The 22,635-nt window shown below is 54.9% G+C and overlaps 6 protein-coding genes across 6 annotated transcripts; 3 read left to right on the plus strand and 3 right to left on the minus strand.

Moving 5' to 3' along the window:
* Positions 1-31: 31 nt before the first annotated feature.
* Positions 32-1,603, minus strand: HD553DRAFT_287339 (nucleophile aminohydrolase). Its single transcript, XM_046178280.1, has 8 exons — positions 1,533-1,603; positions 1,432-1,462; positions 1,228-1,335; positions 1,061-1,142; positions 884-970; positions 727-795; positions 527-651; positions 32-415 (listed from the first exon to the last, which is right to left on the minus strand). The coding sequence occupies exons 1-8, from the start codon at positions 1,556-1,558 to the stop codon at positions 164-166; spliced, it is 780 nt and encodes a 259-aa protein (XP_046034428.1). The 5' UTR covers positions 1,559-1,603; the 3' UTR covers positions 32-163.
* A 562-nt stretch (positions 1,604-2,165) lies between these two features.
* On the plus strand, positions 2,166-2,462 carry HD553DRAFT_261625 (uncharacterized protein; the record flags this gene model as incomplete). Its single annotated transcript, XM_046177417.1, has 1 exon — positions 2,166-2,462. A coding segment is annotated over one exon (297 nt), but the record flags the coding sequence as incomplete, so codon positions are not given.
* Positions 2,463-5,735: 3,273 nt separating this feature from the next.
* HD553DRAFT_344306 (glycosyl hydrolase catalytic core-domain-containing protein) lies at positions 5,736-8,060 on the plus strand (the record flags this gene model as incomplete). Its single annotated transcript, XM_046182973.1, has 10 exons — positions 5,736-5,870; positions 5,937-6,380; positions 6,474-6,919; positions 7,004-7,072; positions 7,136-7,370; positions 7,430-7,490; positions 7,559-7,590; positions 7,654-7,695; positions 7,767-7,918; positions 7,985-8,060. The coding sequence occupies 10 exons, from the start codon at positions 5,736-5,738 to the stop codon at positions 8,058-8,060; spliced, it is 1,692 nt and encodes a 563-aa protein (XP_046034430.1).
* Positions 8,061-8,293: 233 nt separating this feature from the next.
* HD553DRAFT_85509 (actin cortical patch SUR7/pH-response regulator pali) lies at positions 8,294-9,978 on the minus strand. Its single transcript, XM_046184543.1, has 8 exons — positions 9,801-9,978; positions 9,696-9,723; positions 9,566-9,623; positions 9,219-9,493; positions 9,055-9,145; positions 8,868-8,977; positions 8,685-8,794; positions 8,294-8,607 (listed from the first exon to the last, which is right to left on the minus strand). Exons 1-8 carry the CDS (start codon positions 9,811-9,813, stop codon positions 8,528-8,530), a joined length of 765 nt encoding a protein of 254 aa, XP_046034431.1. The 5' UTR covers positions 9,814-9,978; the 3' UTR covers positions 8,294-8,527.
* A 2,777-nt stretch (positions 9,979-12,755) lies between these two features.
* On the plus strand, positions 12,756-13,983 carry HD553DRAFT_259885 (uncharacterized protein; the record flags this gene model as incomplete). Its single annotated transcript, XM_046177399.1, has 3 exons — positions 12,756-13,381; positions 13,565-13,710; positions 13,805-13,983. Coding segments are annotated over 3 exons (951 nt in total), but the record flags the coding sequence as incomplete, so codon positions are not given.
* A 5,507-nt stretch (positions 13,984-19,490) lies between these two features.
* On the minus strand, positions 19,491-22,121 carry HD553DRAFT_344310 (uncharacterized protein; the record flags this gene model as incomplete). Its single annotated transcript, XM_046182974.1, has 3 exons — positions 19,491-20,462; positions 20,530-20,694; positions 20,754-22,121. 3 exons carry the CDS (start codon positions 22,119-22,121, stop codon positions 19,491-19,493), a joined length of 2,505 nt encoding a protein of 834 aa, XP_046034433.1.
* Between the last annotated feature and the right edge of the window lie 514 nt (positions 22,122-22,635).

Genomic DNA, 22,635 nt, shown 5'->3' on the forward strand with positions numbered 1-22,635 from the left:
CACACGGTCAGAATTTTTCCGCCTATTGCTGCTCTCGTAAAGAAGGTCTGGATATGCATGAGGTAGTAACCATCGACGGACAGGAACAGAACGGTTCTATTTCGTATTACAATCACCCTGCGTCGCGGGTAATCTTATCGTTACAGCCACACCAACGACCCACTTAGTCCTTCTCACCGACACGGACCAACCATTCGCCCCTCTCCTCCTCGCCCATCTGCCTAAACAGGCCTTCTCCGACCTTGATCCCCTCGGGAACAGGCTCCTCCTCGGCCGTACTGCAGATCCCAATCTCGATCTCTCCCGCCTTGAAGTCGGTCGCACAGACAGAAGAGAGGGCTTCGATCGCGAGTTCGATGACGGCCGAGCGGTCGAGCTGAGCGTTGGCGGGTTGCTGTTTCCACCGTTTTTCCAACTGAGACGTTCGATACGAGGTGATTTGGGTCAGCTTCTTCGGAAAGAGATGCTGTGTGATACGACGGTAATGGACGGCAAAGGATGGTGAAAGGGATCCAGGGCGACTCACAAAGTTGATGCTCTCAGTCTGCTTCTGCCCTGCTGCTGTCGCCTTGAACCCGACGTAATATCCGGCCGGGTCAAGCTTGAAGATCTGGGGTCCAAGCTCGGCGTCGATCCCGATCAAGATCATGGCTGCGAAATCATAGCCACCGACATGTCAGCTCAGTGAGCGAGGAGGACGATTCGGTTGCAAGTGTCGTGACGCACCGATTCCCTGTGGACGCATCCCGGCTCGCTGAGTGTAGACCTGGTTGATGTTCGCCATCCGCTTGGCGACTGATCCATGATGCCCCAGCAACATCGCCACGATCAGCTCTCCATGTAAATGTATTATAGATGACTAATATAAAGCAAAGCGACTCACGTCCGTCCGGGGTAATCTCGTACCCAAACTTGTACCTAAACTCAGCTGCCTCGGCCCTCGTCCTCTGTACCTGCGCCCTGGCGTCCGCTATCATGTTCAACAAGGTTTCATTGACCGGGTCAGCCATTCATTCAGTGTGATTGTATTAAAGGACGCAGCGAGACGTGCTGTACGTACCGATCATTCCGGTCATCACACATCCGATAGACGGAGTGATCTGGAACAAGTGGGTGACAGTCTCCGGATCGAGCAGCTTGTCCTGTCAAGTCGAACCATACCGGAGTAAGACACTGGTCAGTCCACCACTCCTTCATCGACGTGATCATCGGTGCTCGACAACTTACGGGAACTTTGCGTTGGGTGATGATGACCGACGTGTCTTTACCCCTGACGGCGATGGCCGTGATCCCAGAACCGGAGATGGCCTTGAAGGCATATTCTACTTGATATAGCTGCGAAAGTGGAAGAAATACAAGATTAAGCCAGGCAGCCGTATGATTAGCGTCCGTTGTGTGTATTAGGTCGAGGCGGTGGAAAAGGGAGCTCACCCTTCCTTCTGGCGAGAAGACGGTCAAGTAACTGTAAGAAGCGGTATGGGTCAACTCCGGCGTGACGGGCAAGAGCGATAGCTTTCCGGGCAACGGCGTACCGATCGTAAGATGATCTAGAAGCCATGTTTGCGCTGTCTAACTGCTAGGTGTGGTATATGTGATGGTTGAAAGGGGGTATGACCCGGACACACGCACATCAACCCGACACATCAATATCGACTGCTGCTCTGAATCGATTGACAAGCGTTTGCTCGCGTCATCGTCAACTCTCGTAGCGCGCGTGCGCCAAATAGAAGCGCATCAGTCAATCACCTAGCTCAAAGTTGTCGAGGGTGTGTTGAAGCATTATCCACCTCCCCTCGATTCGCCCCACCTCAATCCCGTCTCAGCGAATAGCCATGCAGTCCGAGTCGGACTCGGACGAACCATCTAGACCGAATGTGGTCTCCGTCCGAGATGCACAGCGGCGACGATCGCCGAGTCAAAGCCCGGCTATCTCTGAACTAAACGAAATTTCTCCTCACGACGATCATGACCATACACCACGACGACCGTTCCAACCTTTCCGATCTGAGGCCAGCCTGGTACCCACCGGCTTGCAACTCGAACGATACTCTCGAGATTACTCGCTGCACGTCGACTACCTCGCTCAATATCGCTCTGGAGCCACGACCGAGGGCGCATTCTCCACCGCCCATCCGTTCGGGACCCTTCATCACTTGCGACCGGACTCCCCTCACGTCCCCCCGACAGGCGTGTTATGGTCCGACCAGGAGACGCAGACCTTCTTCGGAAGTCTCGCCAGGAGATCGAGGTGGCGGCCAGACCTCATCAGCCAAGACCTAGGAGGATCTAAATCCGAATCAGAGATCGGATGGTTGATCGACTCGCTTCGCCTGCTGAGCGAGATCGAACGGGCCAAACGTCCCGATCGAGGCACTGAGGAGAATTCGATCTGGAAGGAAGGCTTCGCTCCCTGTGTCAGGGAAGTATCGGAAGGCTGGATCGAGAGGGAAGAAGACCTCGCCAAGGGGTTAATTCAGGCGGAATCCAGTCGAGCTGCCGAACGTCGGGAAGAGGCACGACGAGCCGAGTTTGATCGCCAGACGCGCAAGTTGAGGAAACTCCCCACTTACAAAGAGATCAAGGGGCAGGGTTCGATGTTCACGAAGACGGTCTTTCGAAAGCATGACTACCAGGACAGGCTCGAGCTCGGGCAAGAGGTATTGAGGCACGAGCTGGACGAGGACATCAGGGGTTTCCTGGACACTTTGACGGGTCGTCGGCTGGAACATCTATCCAGTGCGCTCCTCCACCCTCAAATCGAGCAAGACGAGCGAGGTTCCTTCGAGCAGCTGGACAGGTCTGACCTGGTCGATTTAGAAGGGAACATCTCGATCGAGACATTTCGCGCGTTGCAAGAGGTCTGGAAGGCGGACGCAGCCCGGCTAGATTCATTGAACCGGGTGGAGCGTGAACTGTGGACCGTACACGAGTTAGCGGAGGCTTCAGGCTTGCGAAAGAAGGTCCAGGCCAGAAAGAAGGAGTTGAGATTGTTTGACGAATGGGTCAAGGGGTTGGAGGCTCCTGCAAGAGTGGAGGAGACAGAATCGGCTGGTGTCGTGGATGGTCAGACCATTGCGAACTTGACACCCGGGGGCGAATCGAGCGTCGAGCAAGAGGCGGATCGGATCGTCTCAGTCGAGCAAGGACCGCCGTCACAAGGGAAAAAGCGGAAACGACGACAACGCAAAGCCAAGGTCAAATCGGAAGAGGGCGAAGGTCCCGCAAACAAAAAGTCGAAGCCGAATCCACCTATGGCTAATGAACCCTCTGCGCAACAAGAAGAGTCTCTAGTCAATCCTGACCCCGCTGTTACACCGCAAGGCGAGACGGAAGCCGAGGGCAAACCCAAGATCAAGCCGCGGGACTACCTATTCACTCGGGAACAGGCGCGACCGCTCTTGTCCCAGCTGTACGAGGACATTCGGAAGACCGCGAGCGAGCAACGGGACGCCAGGCGTAAGCAGGCCGAGAGGATTGATGCGTATGGTGTAAAACGATTGGGAGAGAGGAACAAGCGGGCTGAGAGTCTATCGCTGGAAGTGCTCGAACAAGCCACAGCGACGGTGAAGGAAAAGAAACTTGACCTCTTCAACCTCAAGAGTCTGTTGCCGAGAGTGCGGAACCGGGAGAGTAGTACGGTCGAATCCGTCTCTGCGCCCCTACTTGAACTGCTTCACGCTCGTGTGGACGTGTTTCTGCGACGACTCCTTCTGCGCGTTATATACGTCGGCGAGGGCTATGCCGCTGCTCGTCCAGGGATAGACGATGATCTTCGGCTCGGCGTCAACGCCCAGGTGGTATACACCGCCATGGAACAGATCGGTCTGAGGAGCATAATCCCCGACAAGGAGAACAAGTCTAGACACCTCGAACCGTTCCCTGTGAGACACATGTTGCCCACCTTGCCTAGACGGGATGGTGTGGAAGGCGAGGTGAGATGGGCCGAGGATGTCGTTCCCAATGTGGCCCGCGGTATCATCGACCCTTCGTACGGCCAAGTCATCCTGCCTAACGGGTCTAGAACGATCGACGGTGAAGATAATTTGGGAATAGAGACTGGTGATGAGGATGAGGCAGATGATGAATTGGTCCAAAAGGTTGAGGACCTGCAAGACCGTCTAGACACCCTGAGAGATCAGGAGCACGAGGACCATCTCAACGCTCGGTATAACACCGATGCGCATGGAGCAGGCGAGGTGGCCAGCTTTGGGGAACGATTCGATTGGACTGTTTACGAGGCGGATATGGCGTATATCGCTCGGCTGAGGAGAAACTGGAAGGTAGATGAGGGGACTCTGGTAGATATGAGAGGGAAGACGCGGAAGGGCAAGGTTGGCGGAACCGATTCCAAGGACAAGGGCGACGAGGAAGGTTTGAGTACAAGGGATGTGAAGTCTGATATGGAGATAGATGGGGAGGATTTCGAAGGGCAGGAGGAAGATCTACAGGAAGAGCAATCGTTCGATCATACCCGAGCGGTCGAGATTGCTCAGCTAGAAAGGGGTAGGTCGACATCTTGGTTTGTGGCTCTATTCTCGGGTTGTTAGGCTGACGCAATCTTCTCTTTCCGAATGATGACAGAGCGGATTGCGCTACTGAAAGATCGAAGACGGCGCACGTGGCGAATCGCGAGACGGCACAACATACCTGATCACAGGGCTGGCGACGTACGACACACGAAACGATCAGACAAGGATGCAAAAAAGCGTGCCTTCAAGTCGCTCGAGGTCATTGAAACCTCTTCGGACGACGAAAATGCGGATCGCGCCCAACTGCGACGTAAAGCTAGCATCGGCGCTGACGATGATGATGACGATGACGACAATGAACACGAAGAACACGATAACGACGATCACAGCTTGATGAATTACGAAAATAACGACTCAGATCGATCCGGCATCCGTGCCAATGACGCCGATGAATCATTTACCGGTCTTGTACTCCAACACGATCCGGCAAGCCAGACGCACAATGCAAAAGAGGCTATACACTCAAAGGATGTGCCCGCTGCCGATACAACGGAAGAAAGGGGATTCCAAAGGAAGTCATCGACCCCGGTACTGAGACGACTCTCATGGTCTACTTCGCCCGGTATCACGACTCGTGCCAGGCCGCGAAAGATTGACTTGGATAGCGACCCAGATAGAACGGATAGCGAGTAAATCTTTGTCGTCTGTAACTTTGGGCGCGACTGTGCAGATGAATTGCACAACGTATGAAACAGCGACAGACCCTTTTGCCACCGAGTCCGTACGCAAATCAGGCTGTAATATTGGGGGTCAGACCGTTCGATCCGCTGAAACGCGCGCGACAACGAGGCGAGATCACGTTTCACTTGATTTCGGACGGGGCTCGGCGATACCGATCAAGGGGTTCAGATTGAAACGCGACTCCTTTTCGCGTTTCGTCGTTCCCCGAACAGCTTTGGGCATCACAACATCGACAACAAGGCGACGGCTGATTAGGTTTGGCAGAAAAAAGCAAAAGGGGGGGTCCTGAGTTCTGAGTGGAGCTCATCTAGAAAGTGGTATAAGAGGCGAGATCGATTCAAGAATATGAAAGATTACCCTTCTCGATGTCCGTCGGGTCTTACAACAACAACATCTATTTCCCTCCTCTTCCAACTCGCTAGACGCGAACAAACAGCTCCGATACACTCCTTCACTTAACACAGTCCACATCAGCTAGCCTGAACCTCTTCTTAACGTCCGCAAGACCCGTATATCTCTCACACAATGCCTTCCATCCGCAAGATCGCCTTGTTCGGTCTTCTCGCCGCATTGGCAACCAATGCTCGACCCGTCAAAAATCAGGGGAAGCGTGCCGAATGTTCTCGTAACGCAATGAATCGTCATGCCGTCGGTGGTCAGGTAAGTAGCGATGTTGAGCAATTTTAGACGTCAATTTAGACCTTGGTCTCTTCCTTACTTGCACAGGACTCTGAAGCAGCTGACCGCGAGGGAAGTTGGGGTCGCCACCGGTGGGGTTCCTTTGGTTCTGAAAGCGGAAAGGATGATGATTCGACGGCCAACGGTCAGGCTGGACAAGCCTCCTGGGCCGGCCGACCTACTGCTTCGGGCGGTGCCGTTATGCCTTCTGGCGCTCCCGAGGCACCTTCATCGCCACCGTCCGTCACTTCGGAAGCACCTGGAAGCCTTCTGGGTCCTTCTGGAAGCGAAAACGAGGCCCCTCTTGAGATTTCCTCTAGTATAGTCGATGACCTTGGGGAGACTACTATCGCGGCGACTTCGACCCAAGAAGCGGCTCCTACGACTACTTCGGAGCAGGAAGCCGGTCCTACTACTATTTCGCAACAGGAAGCAGCTCAGGGCGAGTCCTCTTCTGGTATTGTGCTGATTCCCATCACCGACGGTGCTGAGGTGTCTCTCCCTGTCGAGGCAAGTCTAGTCCTCTGAAATCGACCTTGATTGCGTCCCGAGCTGACCTGATGCGCTTACAATCTCGATGCACAGACCGCTGCTGCCTCTGCACCGGCCAACATGGCTTTCCGTCCTGGTGGTGGACGGGGTAACCACAGCGGTAGTCGACCTTGGCAGTCTGCACCTCAGTCTGGAGCTGCTCCTGCTCCAACCGCTCCTGCTGTGCAACCCGCCCCGGCTCCGGTCACTACGGCTCAAGAGCCCGCTTCGACTATCTGGGACAACCCTGGCAGCGGACCGATCGTCGATCCCTCGGATCTTGTCACCTCCCAGCAAGCGCCTGCTCCTACAGCGGCTGTTCCGGTCCCCTCCTCCAGCAAAGCATCGGTCCCGGCTCCCGCTCCGACTTCTGATGTAGCACCAGCTCCTGTCGTTCCGGCTCCTTCCGGCGGATCGCCTTCCTCTGGCAAGCGCGGCTTGGTCGTCAACGAATCGTCTGGGAGCGCTTGGAATGCCTGGACGGGAGGTGCGATTAGCTGGTAGGTATCACTTTGACCACATGACAAGTTTCCGTGACCGATCGCTGATATATATGTACTCTGACATGTCAAAACGTCACAAAGGCTTTCCAACTGGGACTGTTCACCCCCTGCCGGCTTGCCCGCTTCCATTGAATACGTTGCGCAACTTTGGTGAGTGCGCTCTATCCTCGGAGTGGGATCGAGCTGCTAACACCGCGTCTCGTATTCTGACAGGGGAGCGGACAAGGTTACCAAATTCAACGGGGACCTCCCCAACTTTGACTCATGGGGTGTCTCTCATATATTGAGCTTCAACGAGCCCGACATTCCTCGTGGTTCATCCGGAGGATCAGCCCTGGGTGCTGCCGATGGAGCTAGGATTCACAAAGAGGTCTTCACGGCCGAGGTCGCTAGCAAGTACAAGATCGGTACCCCTGCCGTAGCTCGGGGAGGCAAACAATGGCTCAGCGTGAGTGATCGCTGTTTCGAGTGCAGAGCTGCGGCAGGCCGCTGATGCCTACGCCACAGGACTGGGAGGCTGCATGCGCCGGTGGATGCGCTTACGACTTTGTCCCCATTCACTTCTATGGTTAGTCGGCTTTGAGAGGCGATGATAGCACGAACACCGCGCTGAACTCTGCATTGCCCACGATTTAGGCAAGGACGCTTCTGCGTTTGCTCCCTACTTGGTAAGCCAAATTTGCAACAGCCTGTCTAGCTGAATGATCCGCTGATCGATATCGCGCCTACAGAAAGAGATGGCCGCCTTTGGCAAGCCGCTCTGGGTGACCGAAGTAAGCGCTTGCAACGGTAGCTATGTCAATCCGCACATGTCATCTAAAGCATTCAGCGTTCTGCATTCCAGATTGGCTGTGTAGAATACGGCGCCACCACCTACTTCTGCAATGAAGCCGAAACCACGGCGTTCATGAAGCAGGTCATGAGCGACATGGACGATCCAGCGAACAATGTCGAGAGGTATTCCTGGTTCGGCGCGTTTCCCAACATGGCGTCTGGGTAAGTTTCAACACGTACCTCCCTTCATTCCATAGAGGTCGCTCATGCTATTCTGTTCCTTTGTAGGGGAAATGCCAACGGTATCATGAAGACTGACGGGACTCCCAACGCGTTGGGCAACCTCTACCTTGGCAAGGCCTAAGCGGTTCTCTGTTTGGCGTGTCACTCCCTTCCTGTCGTTGGCTCAAGGTCGATGTAGTAGCATATATAGCTGGCTGGTCCAGCTTATTTCATGCGCAGATATGCAGACCGACATTGTTTCCCGCTCGAATGATTTCAGTCTAAGGGAATTCCTTTCAGCCGGCAGCGGCATGAGAGTATCGTATACATATTTACAAGACAAGACGAAGAGACGATTTACATAACGAGGGTGAGACGGTACCGTATGGCCGGAACAAAGGAGAGAACGTTCTTTGTGAGTGAAAGTATAGATATAGAATCGGCCAACCTGAGAAGAGCAATAGGACCAGAACGGTGGACGAGGAGAAGGGTATGAGGAGTTAGGGGAAGGTGGAGTGCAATGTGACCTGGCAGCTGCCAGCGCCACCAGGTAGCACAACTCTCCGTATTTTGCCGTTACAGTCGTCGAGAGACTCGGGCCGAGCCCGCTCACTTTCGGTAAGTGCAGCACGAGATCAGGTAGGGTGCGACCGAGAGCAAGGAGAAGGCAAAGGCGACCCAGGTCAAGTCTGTCCAACAGTGATAACATGCGATCAGCTCATGAGTGTGAATACCGGAAGCGGTAGATGACGGGGCGGATGCTTACAAAGGGCAGGACCGGACGAGACGATGATCCCGAGAGGCTTCTTTCCCTCGACCTGAACCTTGTTGATGAATTCGTCCTGCTTGATGATAGCAGTCCAAATGGCGGCTCCACTGCAAGTCGAAGGAACGGAGTCAGTCTGGTGACACTAGCATTTGTCAAAGATTCTTGTGCGATTCGGCTCACATCAGCAAGGTCAAAGTGGCAATGATCGACATGACGGTCGAGACGGCAAAAGTCAACCGGTTGGGGATGACACCAAAGATCAACGCCAGGAGAGCGGCAGCGCCTCCGACCTGGACAAGTGAAAACACAAGGCGGTCAGCTTGGGGGATCGAATACAGCTTTATCAACATGCGGGATAGCGACTCACAACCATGAGGACGGACCCAACCTTGGACAAGTTGCCGTTGAAGCTCTCGCTTCGGAACTTGTCGGCCTCGTCGGGGATGATGTCGTTGGTCCTAGTCGCATCAGACGATGTCAGCACAAAGGTCTTCTTGCCTCGATCACAGATCCCCCTCGACATCGACTTACTGAATGAAGAACTTCATAGGCGTATCACTCAAGATGGTCTCCAACGGCTGGAACTCGACGGGGAACCTGGTCGAGTTACAGACTCCACCCTCCTTGGCGTATCCACACGAGTTGAGGACACCCCATCGGTATTCCTGACGAAGACCGGTGTTCTTTCCCAGGGGGGCGGAACCGTTGGTCATGTAGAGACCGTTAGGTGCGGATTTCATGGCGTTTTGCAGACCGGCACCGTAGGCGGCGACATCGAGCTTGACCATGTAAATGGATTTGGGGAGCTGTGGTATGATTGAACTATGAAAGTGAGCGGGGCTGAATTTGTTGGCTGAATGGACCGGGTGCTGGCTTACCGAAGTCGGGTTGACTTGTCCGATGATGGCAAAGACCATCAACACGACCGAGATGAACCTACATGACGATAAGAGGTTACGCCATCAGCATTACAGTCCACGTCGGGACTGAGCTGGAAAGGTGACCTACGAGAAGACGGAAGCTCCGGCGATACAGTCTGACAGGGTACGAGCACGTCACACAAGATCAGCCGAGACGTCACACGAGTCTGACCATATCCAAGGACAGACTGACATTCTCCTCTCATTGTGTATGCAGTTGGCTAGCTCTGAAGTGATAACGAAGGTGATGTATGCGGTCGGATCTTGCAGCGAGATACCACTGAAGTGTCTAGGTCGAGAGGCGATCCTGTTCTTGACTTGGTGGTCGAAAGAGAGTGCAAGGCGATGGGGTATTCGAGTTTCGAGATCCCGATAAGACCAACGACGACGCGAAAAGGGAGGGTTTGATGAGATTTGATTGATGGAAGGGATAAAAACGAAAGGGGGTCCGAGGTGGATCGAAAGGATGTCTGGGAGAGATTTGCACAGCAAAAGAAAAGACAGAGGAAGATGGCAGCGAGCGACAGGGAAAAGGGATGGATCACGGAGATGAACTGATCAAGAGATCGGGGGATCATCGAATATCCCTTCTCCCTCCCTCCTCCCTCTCGCCCTCGCTCTCCCACTGTTTGTTGTTTTGTTCCCGACGCGCATATCGAAGAAGGGGAGACGAGAGGGTCGAAACCTTGTTTCTTGTCCCCGAACCACCAGCGGGTCAAGGAGGAGATGACCGACTCTCTCTCGTAATTATGGTGTTTCGGATGCGAATTCAACCCGAGGCGCCAGAAGCACTGGCGCACTGGGGAGAGGCCGGGAGACACTGTGGGACGCAGGGAAATCTGAGTAGTAGTAGATTAGGGGCAAACACGGCGTTTACCCCCAATCTACTACCTAAAAAACGGGAGGGGTCGAGACTGGGGGTAGATGCGGGTTAGATGTGACAGCGGACATTCATCAGTTCTGTATCTCCGTGCCATTCGTCATCTCACCCCTATCTGATCTACAATATACGATCCGACCTTCAATTTGACTCTATCTGCTAGCTGCTAGACGACCTGATCAATCGACTTGGTGGCGACGTGGTGATGACATAGGTCATCCCTTCGACCTCATACCCCTCGTATCCATGCTTTCGATGTCACTCTTAGTATCGGTTGCCAATTCAACAGCTGTATATTCATCAACTCCTATGGGATCGATACATCATACCCTCTCTGCCTGAACGACCCTGCTCGACGCCCGTATCAAGACAGTTTTCCGATCGACCTACCCGCCACTGATTCTGTGATCAGTGATCTGTGACTGACTTCGCCCGGGTAGTATGACTTATAAACGACCGGAGGTGAGTCCTTATGGAGCTCGCAACGCTATTATACTTTCTGAGGACCACCTTCAATCCCCGTAGCGTATCTGCCGATGTCCCCTATGCCGGTCGGAGAACCCTGCGGGTTTCAAATCGGTCACCTATCAGACTTACCGGAGACATCAGGAAGCCTCTGCCGCTCAAGCCAACAATGCTCTGCCAGTGGCAGCGTCAGCTCCACCCGCAACGTCGCCAGCCAATACCAGTCCTGCTGACGGGAGCCCGGAACCGGACGATTTCGGTTTTGGAAGCGGGAGTCCATGGGGCCAGGACCACAGCAGTCTCCCATCCACACCGCCCTCACCTACACCCCCTTTGCCGTTGGCAGGTCCTGCGGGCGGAATTCCTGGGCTCGGTAGTCTGGCCCTGCCTTCCCTGATCGGCACACACTCCCCGTCTGGTCTCTTCCAGGACCTACAACTCGACGAAGATGAGGATAACATTGACAGCGATTATGACAGTAATGACGAAGACCCACACCATTATGACGCCCCCTTTGACGATAACGACAGCACCGCCCCGGTGCCAAATGACGTACGGCATGACCGATCTGAGACACCTCGATTCATGCTTGAGATGGAAGAAGAAGAGCTCAGCCGTAGCCACATCTTTACCGAAGGAGAAGCTATCTCCAAGCACTACGAGATCGGTCCGAGACCACCACACAACCCTTTTCCGACCGTTACGATTACTCTCAACCACCTCACGAAACATCACGACCTTCCTGTACCGATACGACACATGTACACCGCCATGGCCTTCGCCAAAGCTACAACGGGCATCTCGAACATAGCGGCAAATATGATGCTCGAGCAAATGACTACAAGCATAGAACTCGCAAGTGATACCGTCATCGAAGACAAGACTTACAACGTGCGCACGGCGCTGTCGAGGCTCGGAGTATTGCCCGATGATTACCTCACCCGCTATCTCACCTGCCCCAACAACCAATGCTGGCACCTCGAACCATACATCAATCTCTATAAACTGCAAACGCCGACGTGTCCAGAGTGCGAGGAGGGGGTTCTCTATGATCAGATAGGAAGGACAAGAACGCCTACCAAGATCATACCCTATACCCCTCTCTCGCTCGCACTCGCAACACTCCTTCAAGATCGACAGTTCCGTAACAATCTACAAGAATGGAGACAAGACAATCCAGACGATACCGAGAATCAGACAGAGGTTCAACCACTCGATCCCAGTCAACCATACTGGTCGAAGGACGAGCTTCTGGACGGTCTTTCGGATGGTAGCGCATGGCGATCACAACGTATGAACGTCCGCCGCGTCATCCGACCCGATAACTCAGTCGCCGATGTACCGGTAACCCCGTACAGTCAGCGGCATGTTGGACAGCTCTTTGGACTCAACATCATCCTCAACATCGATTGGTATGTCTGATCTTGTCTCATCCCCACACGGTCTCTGATTGATGAGCTGATCGGTCGGTTGTACTAGGTTCCGAGTGAAAGGAGTCATCAATTCATCCGTCGGGGCGGTGTATGCGTGTGTGGCGAATCTCCCGCGCCACCTCATGTTTCAAAAGCGCTACACCGCACTTCTTTGCGTCATACCTGGCCCACAAGAACCGCCGGGCCTCTGCCTCAATAAGGTAAATCCGTGAGCTGGCGTCAGACAGGCAGTCAGAACTCTGACAAAAATACACCTAACTCGCAGATCCTCGAGCCCATCATCGACGACTTCCAGCTCTGCGAACGTGGATTCGATGTGACAATACCATACGATCCGGTCCCGAAGATCAGTGTCTCAGCTCGATTGTTGTTGACGGTCAGCGATTTACCAGCCACACGCAAGCTGAGCGGTGCTATGGGACTCAGCCACAAAGAACACCCCTGCCAGTATTGTGATATCACAAAGGCTGATATCGACCTCCCAAGCGGGTATGACTGGCGACACTTACCCAAGCATGCCAGCGCGGCTACGAAGCTACAGGCGGCCTTTCAACACGAAGTGGGAACACCGGATGAGCGACTCGCAATAGAAGAGACTTATGGCGTCCGCTACTCGAGTATAGCACGGCTCATCGGCTTCGAGCATGCCAAAAGCTGTGCCCCTGACCCCCTCCATAATTCCTTTCTGGGCCAGGTCCGCAGTTTCGTAACGATCCTGATGGACAATCAAATGTTCGAGGGAGACATCGAGGGTACAGAGCGTATCGACATTTTCGCCAGCTATTTTGAGAACACGGATTACCCTGGTCACCTCGGGCGAATCCCGAACAGAATCGCAAGACAGCTTGTCGGTCGAAGGAGGAAGAACACGCAAGTCCAGGTCGGCTCGGCGTTGACTGCCGATCAGTGGAAAAGGATTTCGCAGTTACTGCCGGGAGCCCTTTTCGCCGCCTGGCGATCGGAGGGCAGCAACATCATACCTGACGAGGATATGCCGTCCCTCGACGACGAAGATGCCGCAGACTCCGACGCGTCAATGAGATCCACAGCCAGAACACCTTCTCCGCGTCGTGGTAGATCCGCCTCTCTCAGGTCGCACAGCAGTCGTTCCAGTCGAACGAGGTCCCGGAGCCGGTCACGATCTCGCTCCAGGACCCCCGGTCGGTCACGCTTGGGCAGCATCGATACGACAGAGGAGGAGCCTCGACCCTTTCGGAGAAACAGGGCCGTTTGGTACCGGATAGCCGTATCCCTGTGTGCTGGGCTACGGATCCTACACGCTCATAGTATATCTATTGCGGATGCCGAAGGCGCTGTCGAAGTAAGTCCTGGCAGTTTGTTGCCATGCGAAACCGGGAGCTTAACAGACCGCGGCAATCCAGGATATGGCCAATGCCGCTAGAGGCATGTTGGCCGCAGGTGCCCATCTTACGATAAATTGGCACATCGCGATGCACTACGCCGATTTCGTCCGCCTGTACGGGCCTCTGTCGGGTTTCACATGCTTCGCCTTCGAACGAAACAACGGAACGCTCAGTCGCGTCAATCACAACGGTAAAACCGGGTCCGACTTGGCGGCAATACTACATCGCGCATGGCACAGAGAATCGAGCTTCTGCGCAGTCGTCAATAACCCCGCACCTAACGCCACAGCGGAGGAGAAGGAGGCTTTGCGTTCTATGGTAGCCAACAGAGCCGTCATACGTGGAACATTGATGCTCGACGAGGCAAGGGGCAACGCTGCGAACCGTACCATAAGACTACCCCGGCCGTACAAACCGAAGATTCGCGTCCATCTCGGCAAGTACAACGCCTACTTGCCTCTACTCCGCTACATGGAGCAACATTACTCGCATCTCAATTTTGTGGACGCCGCTTACATCTTCGATGAACGCCCAACTCTCCCTAAGACGCACCAGTCTTACCGAATATACACCCACGCCCTTTACTCTGGTTTCAAGTCAGTAGCCCGGAACAAACGGTCTAAAGCTGCGTCGCTCACATGCCCCTCTCTTCCAGGTTCTGTACCTCGCTCTACGAGAGATCAAGGCGAAACCAGTATGCCCTGGCGGCCCGAGGGTTGGCTGGCGGGCAGAGGCATCTCTGCAAGGTCATCCTCATCCTTGGTCTCCGGCTACCCGTGCCTGGTTACCACGACCTCGATCTCACACTCGCGCTGGTCGAATTCTTTCAACCGTGGCCAGAATGGACCCTGCCGTTTGAAGACAGGTGAATCACAGCCTGTCAAGCCGTCAGGTCTACCGTATTATCAAGTATTAATTCACCTTGCTATCCCATAGGAAAATCGATCTAGGATACCGGGCGTACCATAACACCGTGACTGAACGACAATTCATTCCGCTAGAGAACCTACAAGCTGCGACAATGGTAACAGCGATGCGTGCCTTCGAGCTCGCAGAGCCAGAAGACGAATCGGATCCTCTCGAGGTGCTCATCTCGGTGGCTTGTGATAAGGTGTGTCAGGAGAATCTGCAGACAGAGAACCGCACTAACCCCGTATTCTCACAACCCCCGTATCTAGGAGGGAGCCGAACCCGAGTTTTGGAACGACGAGGATGAAGACGCGACACAACCTGACCTTGCACCGTGATGCGAGGCTTAGCACAACAAGTCGGGTACCGGCAGATGACATCGGTTCGCAAGGAATCTAGAAGCGACATGGCATGTGATGATATTAGACGATGACATTTGGGCTAACTGATTCTGACATGTGAAGTGGAGCGCTTAATGTGATGCGGTAAGTTGACTGTGTGAATCCTGTTGTAAGGCCCGGGAGCGACCCCCGGCGGGGTTCCCCCTGGACAGGCTGACGGGACGCAGGAATGAGGCAAGGTATGGGTAGACATCTAGAATGTAATAACGGATGTAGAGCTATTACAAGGGTACTAGTTCTACATCAACATAACAATACCGAAAAGTACCCCCGACGGGAGTCGCGTACGGGAGTCGCGTACGGCGCGTCCGACGCGTCACGTGACCGCTATAACAGGATCCCCCTCCTAGATGCGGACTCCGAACGCATCAAGCGTCGGCGTACTCCTGTCGACCGGGCTGCGGTAGATGGGGGTAGCGCTTGTGGAACGCCGTGACGACCTTGTCGTCGTGATCGAACTCGGCGGGGCTGACCCACTCGTTCGACTCGTCCCCGTACCCTTCGAATCGTACTAAGTACTGGGTCTTCTTCCCGGACCTCCCGGATCGCAACGCCTTCGAGTGTACGATCTCGGACACAACATACCCCAAGTCGCCGTTGTCGAGGACTTCGGGGGTAGGTGGCTCAACCACCTCTCTTCCTTCCAGCTCGTTGGCCCGATAGGGGATAAGCAATGACACGTGGAAAACGGGATGTACCCGGCGTAATTGCGCGGGGAGTTCCAGCCTCCTCGCCATCTTGCTCTGGCCGATGACCTCCGTGATTCGGAAGGGCCCCAGCGTCTTCATCGAGAGCTTCTGGCTGGGGCGCACCGATGTCAAGTTCTTGGTAGATAACATTACCAAGTCCCCTACGTTGTAACCCTCGTCAGGGACGGCGGTACGCTTCCGATTCGCGTACTTCGCCATGTCTCGTCGCGCTTGCTCCAGCGCCTCCTTCACCGACTTGTAGATCCCATCGAGTCGGTCTCGGTACTCCCCCGCCGACTCGACCGCCTCCTCCCTAGTGCCGGGCACCGGTAGGGAGAAGCTGTGTTCCCTTCCCTCGGACGCCATGAATGGCGACATCCCGATGGCAGAGTGTTTCGCGTTGTTGTAAGCGAACTCTGCCATGGAGAGTAACTCCGCCCAGTCGTCTTGGAGAAAGTTGACGTACGACCGCAGGTATTGCTCCAAGGTGGAGTTACTTCGCTCGGTCTGACCGTCCGTCTCCGGGTGGAACGCCGTGGAATAACTATTCTCCACGTTCGCCATGCGGCACAGATCTTTCCAGAAGCGCGAGGTGAACAACGTACCTCGATCCGAAATGATCTGCTTCGGGAACCCATGCAGACACACCCACCGGTCGAGGAACAACCGCGCCAAGAACGAGGCGTCGTTGTCCTTCCGACAGGCGACGAAGTGCGCCCGCTTGCTGAATCGATCGACGATCACCAGGATCGAGTTAGACCCCATGGACTCGGGCAGATCCGTGATGTGATCCCAAGTGATCGATTCGTATGGTCCTGCCGGTATCGGTAGCGGCGCTAATTCGCCGACAGGCTTCATCCGGGGCCGCCGATTGCGCTGGCATATGCTGCAGCTAGCGACGTACTCCCCGATCCACTTCGCCATCCCAGGCCAGTAGAAGTCCCTACTGGTCAGCTCCACGGTCTTGTCCCGCCCCCAATGGCCGGCGGCCTTCCCGTCATGTAGACGCTTCATCAGCTCTACCTTGATGTTCCCTGCGTTGGGGACATACACCAACCCGTTGTACAGGAGAACCCCAGTGGGGCTCAAGCTGTATCGCTCGTTCGCCAAGGTTCCCGCCTTGAGCTGCGCTACGAGCTCTTTTGCCACCGGGTCGTCCTGCGCCGCCGGTATCAACGCTTTTACCATCCAATCGCCCAGTGCGGGGATGGTGCCATTCAACCGCAAAGGCGGTCGCTCAACCGGACTACACCCTTCAGGGGGTGCGTCTTCGACAGGCCGGAGCAGAGTCTCTGCTCGCTTCGGTTCTGTCTCCTCCATCAACTCTTCCCGCCGACTCAACGCGTCGGCCTTCCCGTTCTCCGTTCCCGGTTTGTACTCCAGGGTGTAGGAGATCTGGTTCAACAGCTGCGACCATCGCGCCTGCCGTTGAGACAATACCTTGTCTCTCTTGAAGTACTCCAAGTTCTTGTGATCCGTGAGGATCCGAACGGGGTACTTGTTGTCGAGATAATGTCGCCATATCCGACTGCAATAAACGATGGCCAACAGTTCCCTGTCGTGCACATCGTAGTTCCTCTCGGCGGGCGTCAGACTCTTCGACATGAACGCTACCGGGTGGAGCTTCCCATCGTCCCCTACCTGGGACATCACTACGCCGATCGCTCCAGAGGAAGCGTCGGTCTCAAGCACCACTTGGCGCTCCTCGTTGTAGTGCGCCAATATAGGCGCCTGGGTGAAGGACTCCTTCAATTCCCGGAACGCAGCGTCAGCGGCTGCTGTCCAGGAGTACTTCACCCCTTTCTTCGTCAGGGCCGTCATTCCCTGAATCTTCTTGGAGTAGTTCTGAATGAACCTCCGGTAATAGTTTGCAAATCCTAAGAAGGACTGCAGTCCCCGAATGTTCTTCGGGGGGGCCCAGTCCAAAACGGACTTGACCTTAGAGGGGTTCATACTAACCCCCGTCGGGGCAATATCGTACCCCAAGAATTCGGTAGCCACCGTATCGAACTCACACTTCTCCGCTTTCGCATACAGGCCATTTGCCTGCAGCCTCTTCATACCCTCCTTGACCTGACCATCGTGGGTCTCCTGGTCGGAGGAGTAAATAAGTATGTCGTCGAGGTAAACGACGACGCACACATCCAAAAGGTCCTGGAAGACCTCATTCATCCACCGCTGAAAGGTAGCGGGGGCGTTGGTCAGGCCGAACGGCATGACCAAACATTCGAACAGACCGAAGCGTGTAGTAAACGCGGTCTTCCAAATGTCTTCTTCTTTTACGCGTAGCAGGTTGTACGCGCCTCGGAGGTCCATCTTCGTGTAGACCTTCGCGCCCTTCAACCTGTCTAGCGTCTCCGAGATGAGGGGTAGGGGCGTCCTATCCTTCACCGTAATGTCGTTAAGGCGACGGTAGTCGATGCACATACGCATCTCGCCGCCTTTCTTCGGTACAAACAGTACCGGGCTCGAGCAGGGCGACTTCGACGGCCTGATGAACCCCTTCTCCAAATTCTCTTTCAACCACTTCTTTAGCTCCTCGCTTTCCCGCTGGGAGTGGTTGTAGAGTTTCTGATACGTCGGCGACGTACCGGGTTTGAGTTCGATCGCATGGTCGATCGATCGCTTCGGGGGCAGTGTATCTGCCTTCGTCTTGGAGAACGCTCCAAGATGTTCATGATACTTCTCCGGTACCATGTCCCTCAGCTTCTCCATATACTCGGGAGGGTCCAGGTCATCCTGGAACGAGTCTGTAGGTTTGACGTCCCAATCCCACAGGTCCGGGCGCCTCGCCCGCTCATCGTCCTCCCGGGTCATCTGCATTTGTGCGACGACCAAATCCTCCGTGATCGACCCCTTCATCTTCTTGAACGGGTCGATCCCTCGTGTCTCCACCTCTACTTCATCCGGAGCATACACCGTCTCGGGCCTCTTGAGGCATCCCGTGCTGATGCAGACATCCCCGAACGTCACCGCGTTGGAGTCCCATTGGATATGCGGGTTGTGTCTCCGCAGCCAAGGGATACCTAGTACCACCGGGTACCCACTCAAATCGGTGAGGTGGAACTCGGTCAGTTCCAGGTGCACTCCCGTACGTACCAGCGTACGAGCCTTCTGGGTGATCCTTCCTCCCTGAATCTCCCGACCATCGATCACCGTTACTACCCGCGGCGTCTCGAGGTCCGTTACGTCGAATCCATGTAGCGACGCGAATGTCCGATCCATGAACATCCCGGTCGCTCCCGAATCCAACAACATGAGTGCTTGGACCGGCACTCCCCCCGGGTAGAACACTCCTACCAACGTCAGATGGCTATCTGGACCGTTGGGTACTCCGCTTGCACCCAACTGCAAGGGGATCCGGCTACCTCCCTGTGCTCCCCCATTCGGGGTCCTTTGATGATCCGTTATTCTGTAAGGCCCGGGAGCGACCCCCGGCGGGGTTCCCCCTGGACAGGCTGACGGGACGCAGGAATGAGGCAAGGTATGGGTAGACATCTAGAATGTAATAACGGATGTAGAGCTATTACAAGGGTACTAGTTCTACATCAACATAACAATACCGAAAAGTACCCCCGACGGGAGTCGCGTACGGGAGTCGCGTACGGGAGTCGCGTACGGCGCGTCCGACGCGTCACGTGACCGCTATAACACCTGTCTATGGCGTTGACCTGCGGGCTGATCCTCCCTTCTCTGGCGCAGCGCCTCGATGTAATCCGAAAAGTGATGGTATGAACATGTCTCAACTTCGACCCGTGGTGTAGAGATATCCTGTGCGGGAACCGGACCTGGCGTATCCTTCGGATTGAGGATCGGTCTCGATATCGTAATCGGAAGAATTGTGATAGCTATCATGCCCTGACAGCATGTGAGTCCTCGTTTCGGTCGCGGGCTGATTGAATCTTTGTTTGCTTGGACCGGCGATCTGTTGTTGGGTAGAGTGATGGCTGGGGAAAATATTGGTCATGGTATTGGCGGCTTGATGTTGGCGAGGGGAAGGTCGGACCGGAGTACGAGGCGTTGTCTTCGAGCTGGCTGGTCCGCTCAATCTCAGCATATCTCGCGAGTTGGCTCGCATGGGGGGAAGAGGCAACGGTCTGCCAACCGGAGTGAGTGGCGCAGGATCATCCAAATCCGGGTCGATGTCAATTGCGCTTTCATCGTTCTCGTCGCCTTCATCCAGGATGGCCGGACGACCCTTCGGCTTCATTGCGGATTTGATGCGCTTGTACATCGGCTGGGACCCGTCACTGCTGGGAGGCAGGTTGCCATACGAACCGGGCGACGGTGTGCTGGTAGGTCCCATCTCGGAGGCAGCAATCGAAACCGATCGAACACGCTTCTTGCTGTTCCTGGACTTCGTCGTGTCCTTAGGAACGCTGGTCTTGGACTTCGCCGCGCCTTTGGGAGTGCGACCAAGCGTTTGTGGATGCATCAAGTACCATTGCGTAAGCTTGACGTCCTCTGGCGAAGTAGGTTCATTGACGTCGACGATGCGATTCCAGATGGGGGATGTCGGGGCATGAGATGCGAGAAACGTATCGTTGAACATCCAGCGCTGAGGATTGAGATGGAGTTGGCCGAATTGGGTTGCCCAGTACGGCGAGGGGGGCTGCGGTTCATATCCGATTGGGGGGTCGTTGATGATCGGTGAGTGCGAGGACGTGCCGGTGGGGTCCTCAGACTCCCAAATGAGCTGGAACATCTCGATAAACTACGAAGGGACATGGCCTACGTCAGTCACCTCAACGACGCGTACATCAAACCACCACTTGGCATACCTGATCCGAGTACACCGCTGACATATCCGTCGCATATGCCTTGAACTGCCCGTTCGGCTGCTTGACCAGGGTCGGAGGTGGCATACAATAGACATCTTCCAGGAACTCGAACTTCACGGCAGAATATGGAGACGTAGGTCTGATCTTCTTCACCCGCTGGACCATCTGTGGAGCAAGTGCAAGGTAAGTAGCTGTCTTGCAGTACCCTTGTAACAATGGCTTACGCTCTGGCATTTCGACCTGACATTGCCCTTCTTATCCCCGTCAACGGCAGCAGCCTGACCATCCATCTTGTCCACCATCTTCTGCAACTCCGCCGCTTGAGCCCGACGCTGCTCCAACGGTAGCGGCTCGTCCCCTTGGTCTTCAGCAAGGAGACTCTCGATCTCCCGCAACACTTCCGGTTTCCTATCCTTCCACTTTTTCAACGCTTGCGTCTTGGTTGCTGCGCGATACTGCTTGAAGATATCGGAAAGCGCCTTGCTGTAGACATTGACATGGGTCGAGTACGGGAGGACCATCGACATCGGCGTATCATTCGGCATATCGACGGCGTCGGGCTTCTCCTTGACGAATTTCAGCAAGAGACGAGTCTGACTGATGTTTGGCTCTTCTCGGAATGCCTTGCTATAGTCCCATCGCATAGCAGGACCGGCGGGAGCGCCATCAGCGGTTGTCAATTGCGGCCAGCTTTCATCTTTATCCGGGTAAGCCAATGGAGGTCGTTCGCCGTGGAGCTGTTCGAGCACACGCTTCAAGTATACAGCTAATGCTCTCTTCTCTTGCGAGGTCGCCGTTCCTCTGTTCCCGCCTCCGCTGCCTCCGTCACCTTCACCGTATACCTCGTCTTCCAGATCCGCTACCATCTCCTCCAGATCGGCAATCCGCGCAGTCTGCTCATTATCCATCTCCTGCATCTGGGCAACCAATGCCTCCTTCTCCCTTCGCGCTTCCTCCAGCTGCTCCGCCTGCTTTTCCAAATGACCGGTCAGCACGCCGACATCGGCGACCACATCGGCGAGAGTATTTCGTATCCTGGTAAGCTCTGTTTCATGTTGGCTAGCGGTCGCATCCAGACGCTGAATATGTTGATACGATTGCCGTTGACTTTGGCCTTGGGTCTGTGCTTGGTTTTGAGTCGGCGGGCGGGAAGGATTACTTGGCGTGACGCTAGCAGGTTGAATGGGTTGGGCAGGAGGCATACGGACTTCCGCAGGGAGGTAAGCCGATTGCGAGTGATGATGTAGATGCTGGGGATTGACCGTGGCAGGGTGGGTGTAGGGCGTAGATTGGAAAGGATGTCTCTCCGGTGCGTTGTGGGAAGGTGAAGCTAGTCCGAGGGCGCCGGTGCTGATTGTTTGACCAGTGCGACCAGGATACTGAATCGTCTGTGCACTAGTCGACATTCGCAGTTGATTCTCACAGTGAGTCTCCGTTTGTTCGCCTGTAGCTCGACCGGTCTCGTTCTGATCATCTTCCTCTTGATCATTGAGTTCGCTGCCGAGCGGAATGTCCTGCCTGATGACTACAGGGGCGACCGCGTCCCCACAGGTCCTCAGCGCAATCCGGATCGGCTTGATCGGTTGGGTCATGATGCCTTGAATGTCGGGAACGAGATAGAGACGGGTGGTGGTGTCGAACCCGTCGAAAGGATGTCGGTACGTCCTCGACTACTACTAAAGGAGGGGCCTCGCTAACTCGACCGTTCCCTTCGCATGACCATATCATATACTCAGTTCTCCGGATGACACGGAAATTCAGCCTGCCACACATATTACTCACGGTTCGCCAACCTCAGCAAGTCGAAGGGAGGTGTATCATAGCTACCGGTAGCAGAAGAAGTGAGATCGTAAGTCTAGTAGGATTGCAAGTTACGACTTGTGTTTTGTTTTTGATGAGTCCGGACGAGACGGTCGGAGGTACGCGAACATTTGTATTACGTAACGAAACGATTATGTAATCACAAAATCTACCCTCCATCTGCCTAGTGTCTGAGCGGAATCTACCCGCCATCTGTGCACAATTTTTCCGCAATCTGATCGCTGTTTGCTCTCGAGTAAACAGACGTGCTATTTGCTCGGGGGTAGACGTAGCGGAAATTGTAAC

The sequence above is a fragment of the Filobasidium floriforme genome (genome assembly GCF_021052385.1).
Source record: "Filobasidium floriforme strain CBS 6241 chromosome Unknown HD553scaffold_19, whole genome shotgun sequence".
Lineage (NCBI taxonomy): Eukaryota > Fungi > Basidiomycota > Tremellomycetes > Filobasidiales > Filobasidiaceae > Filobasidium > Filobasidium floriforme.

Bases quoted from the DNA above. Each gene is read 5' to 3' on its own strand.
- HD553DRAFT_287339 (XM_046178280.1), bottom strand. From the start codon at position 1,558: ATGGCTTCTAGATCATCTTACGATCG. The intron at 1,463-1,532 runs GTACGCCGTTGC...CGCTTCTTACAG, and splicing joins TCTAGATCATCTTACGATCG to TTACTTGACCGTCTTCTCGC. The intron at 1,336-1,431 runs GTGAGCTCCCTT...CCACTTTCGCAG, and splicing joins TCTTCTCGCCAGAAGGAAGG to CTATATCAAGTAGAATATGC.
- HD553DRAFT_85509 (XM_046184543.1), bottom strand. The intron at 9,494-9,565 runs GTAAGCCAGCAC...ATCATACCACAG, and splicing joins GACAAGTCAACCCGACTTCG to CTCCCCAAATCCATTTACAT. The intron at 8,608-8,684 runs GTAAGCATCCGC...ACTGTTGGACAG, and splicing joins CTCGTCCGGTCCTGCCCTTT to ACTTGACCTGGGTCGCCTTT.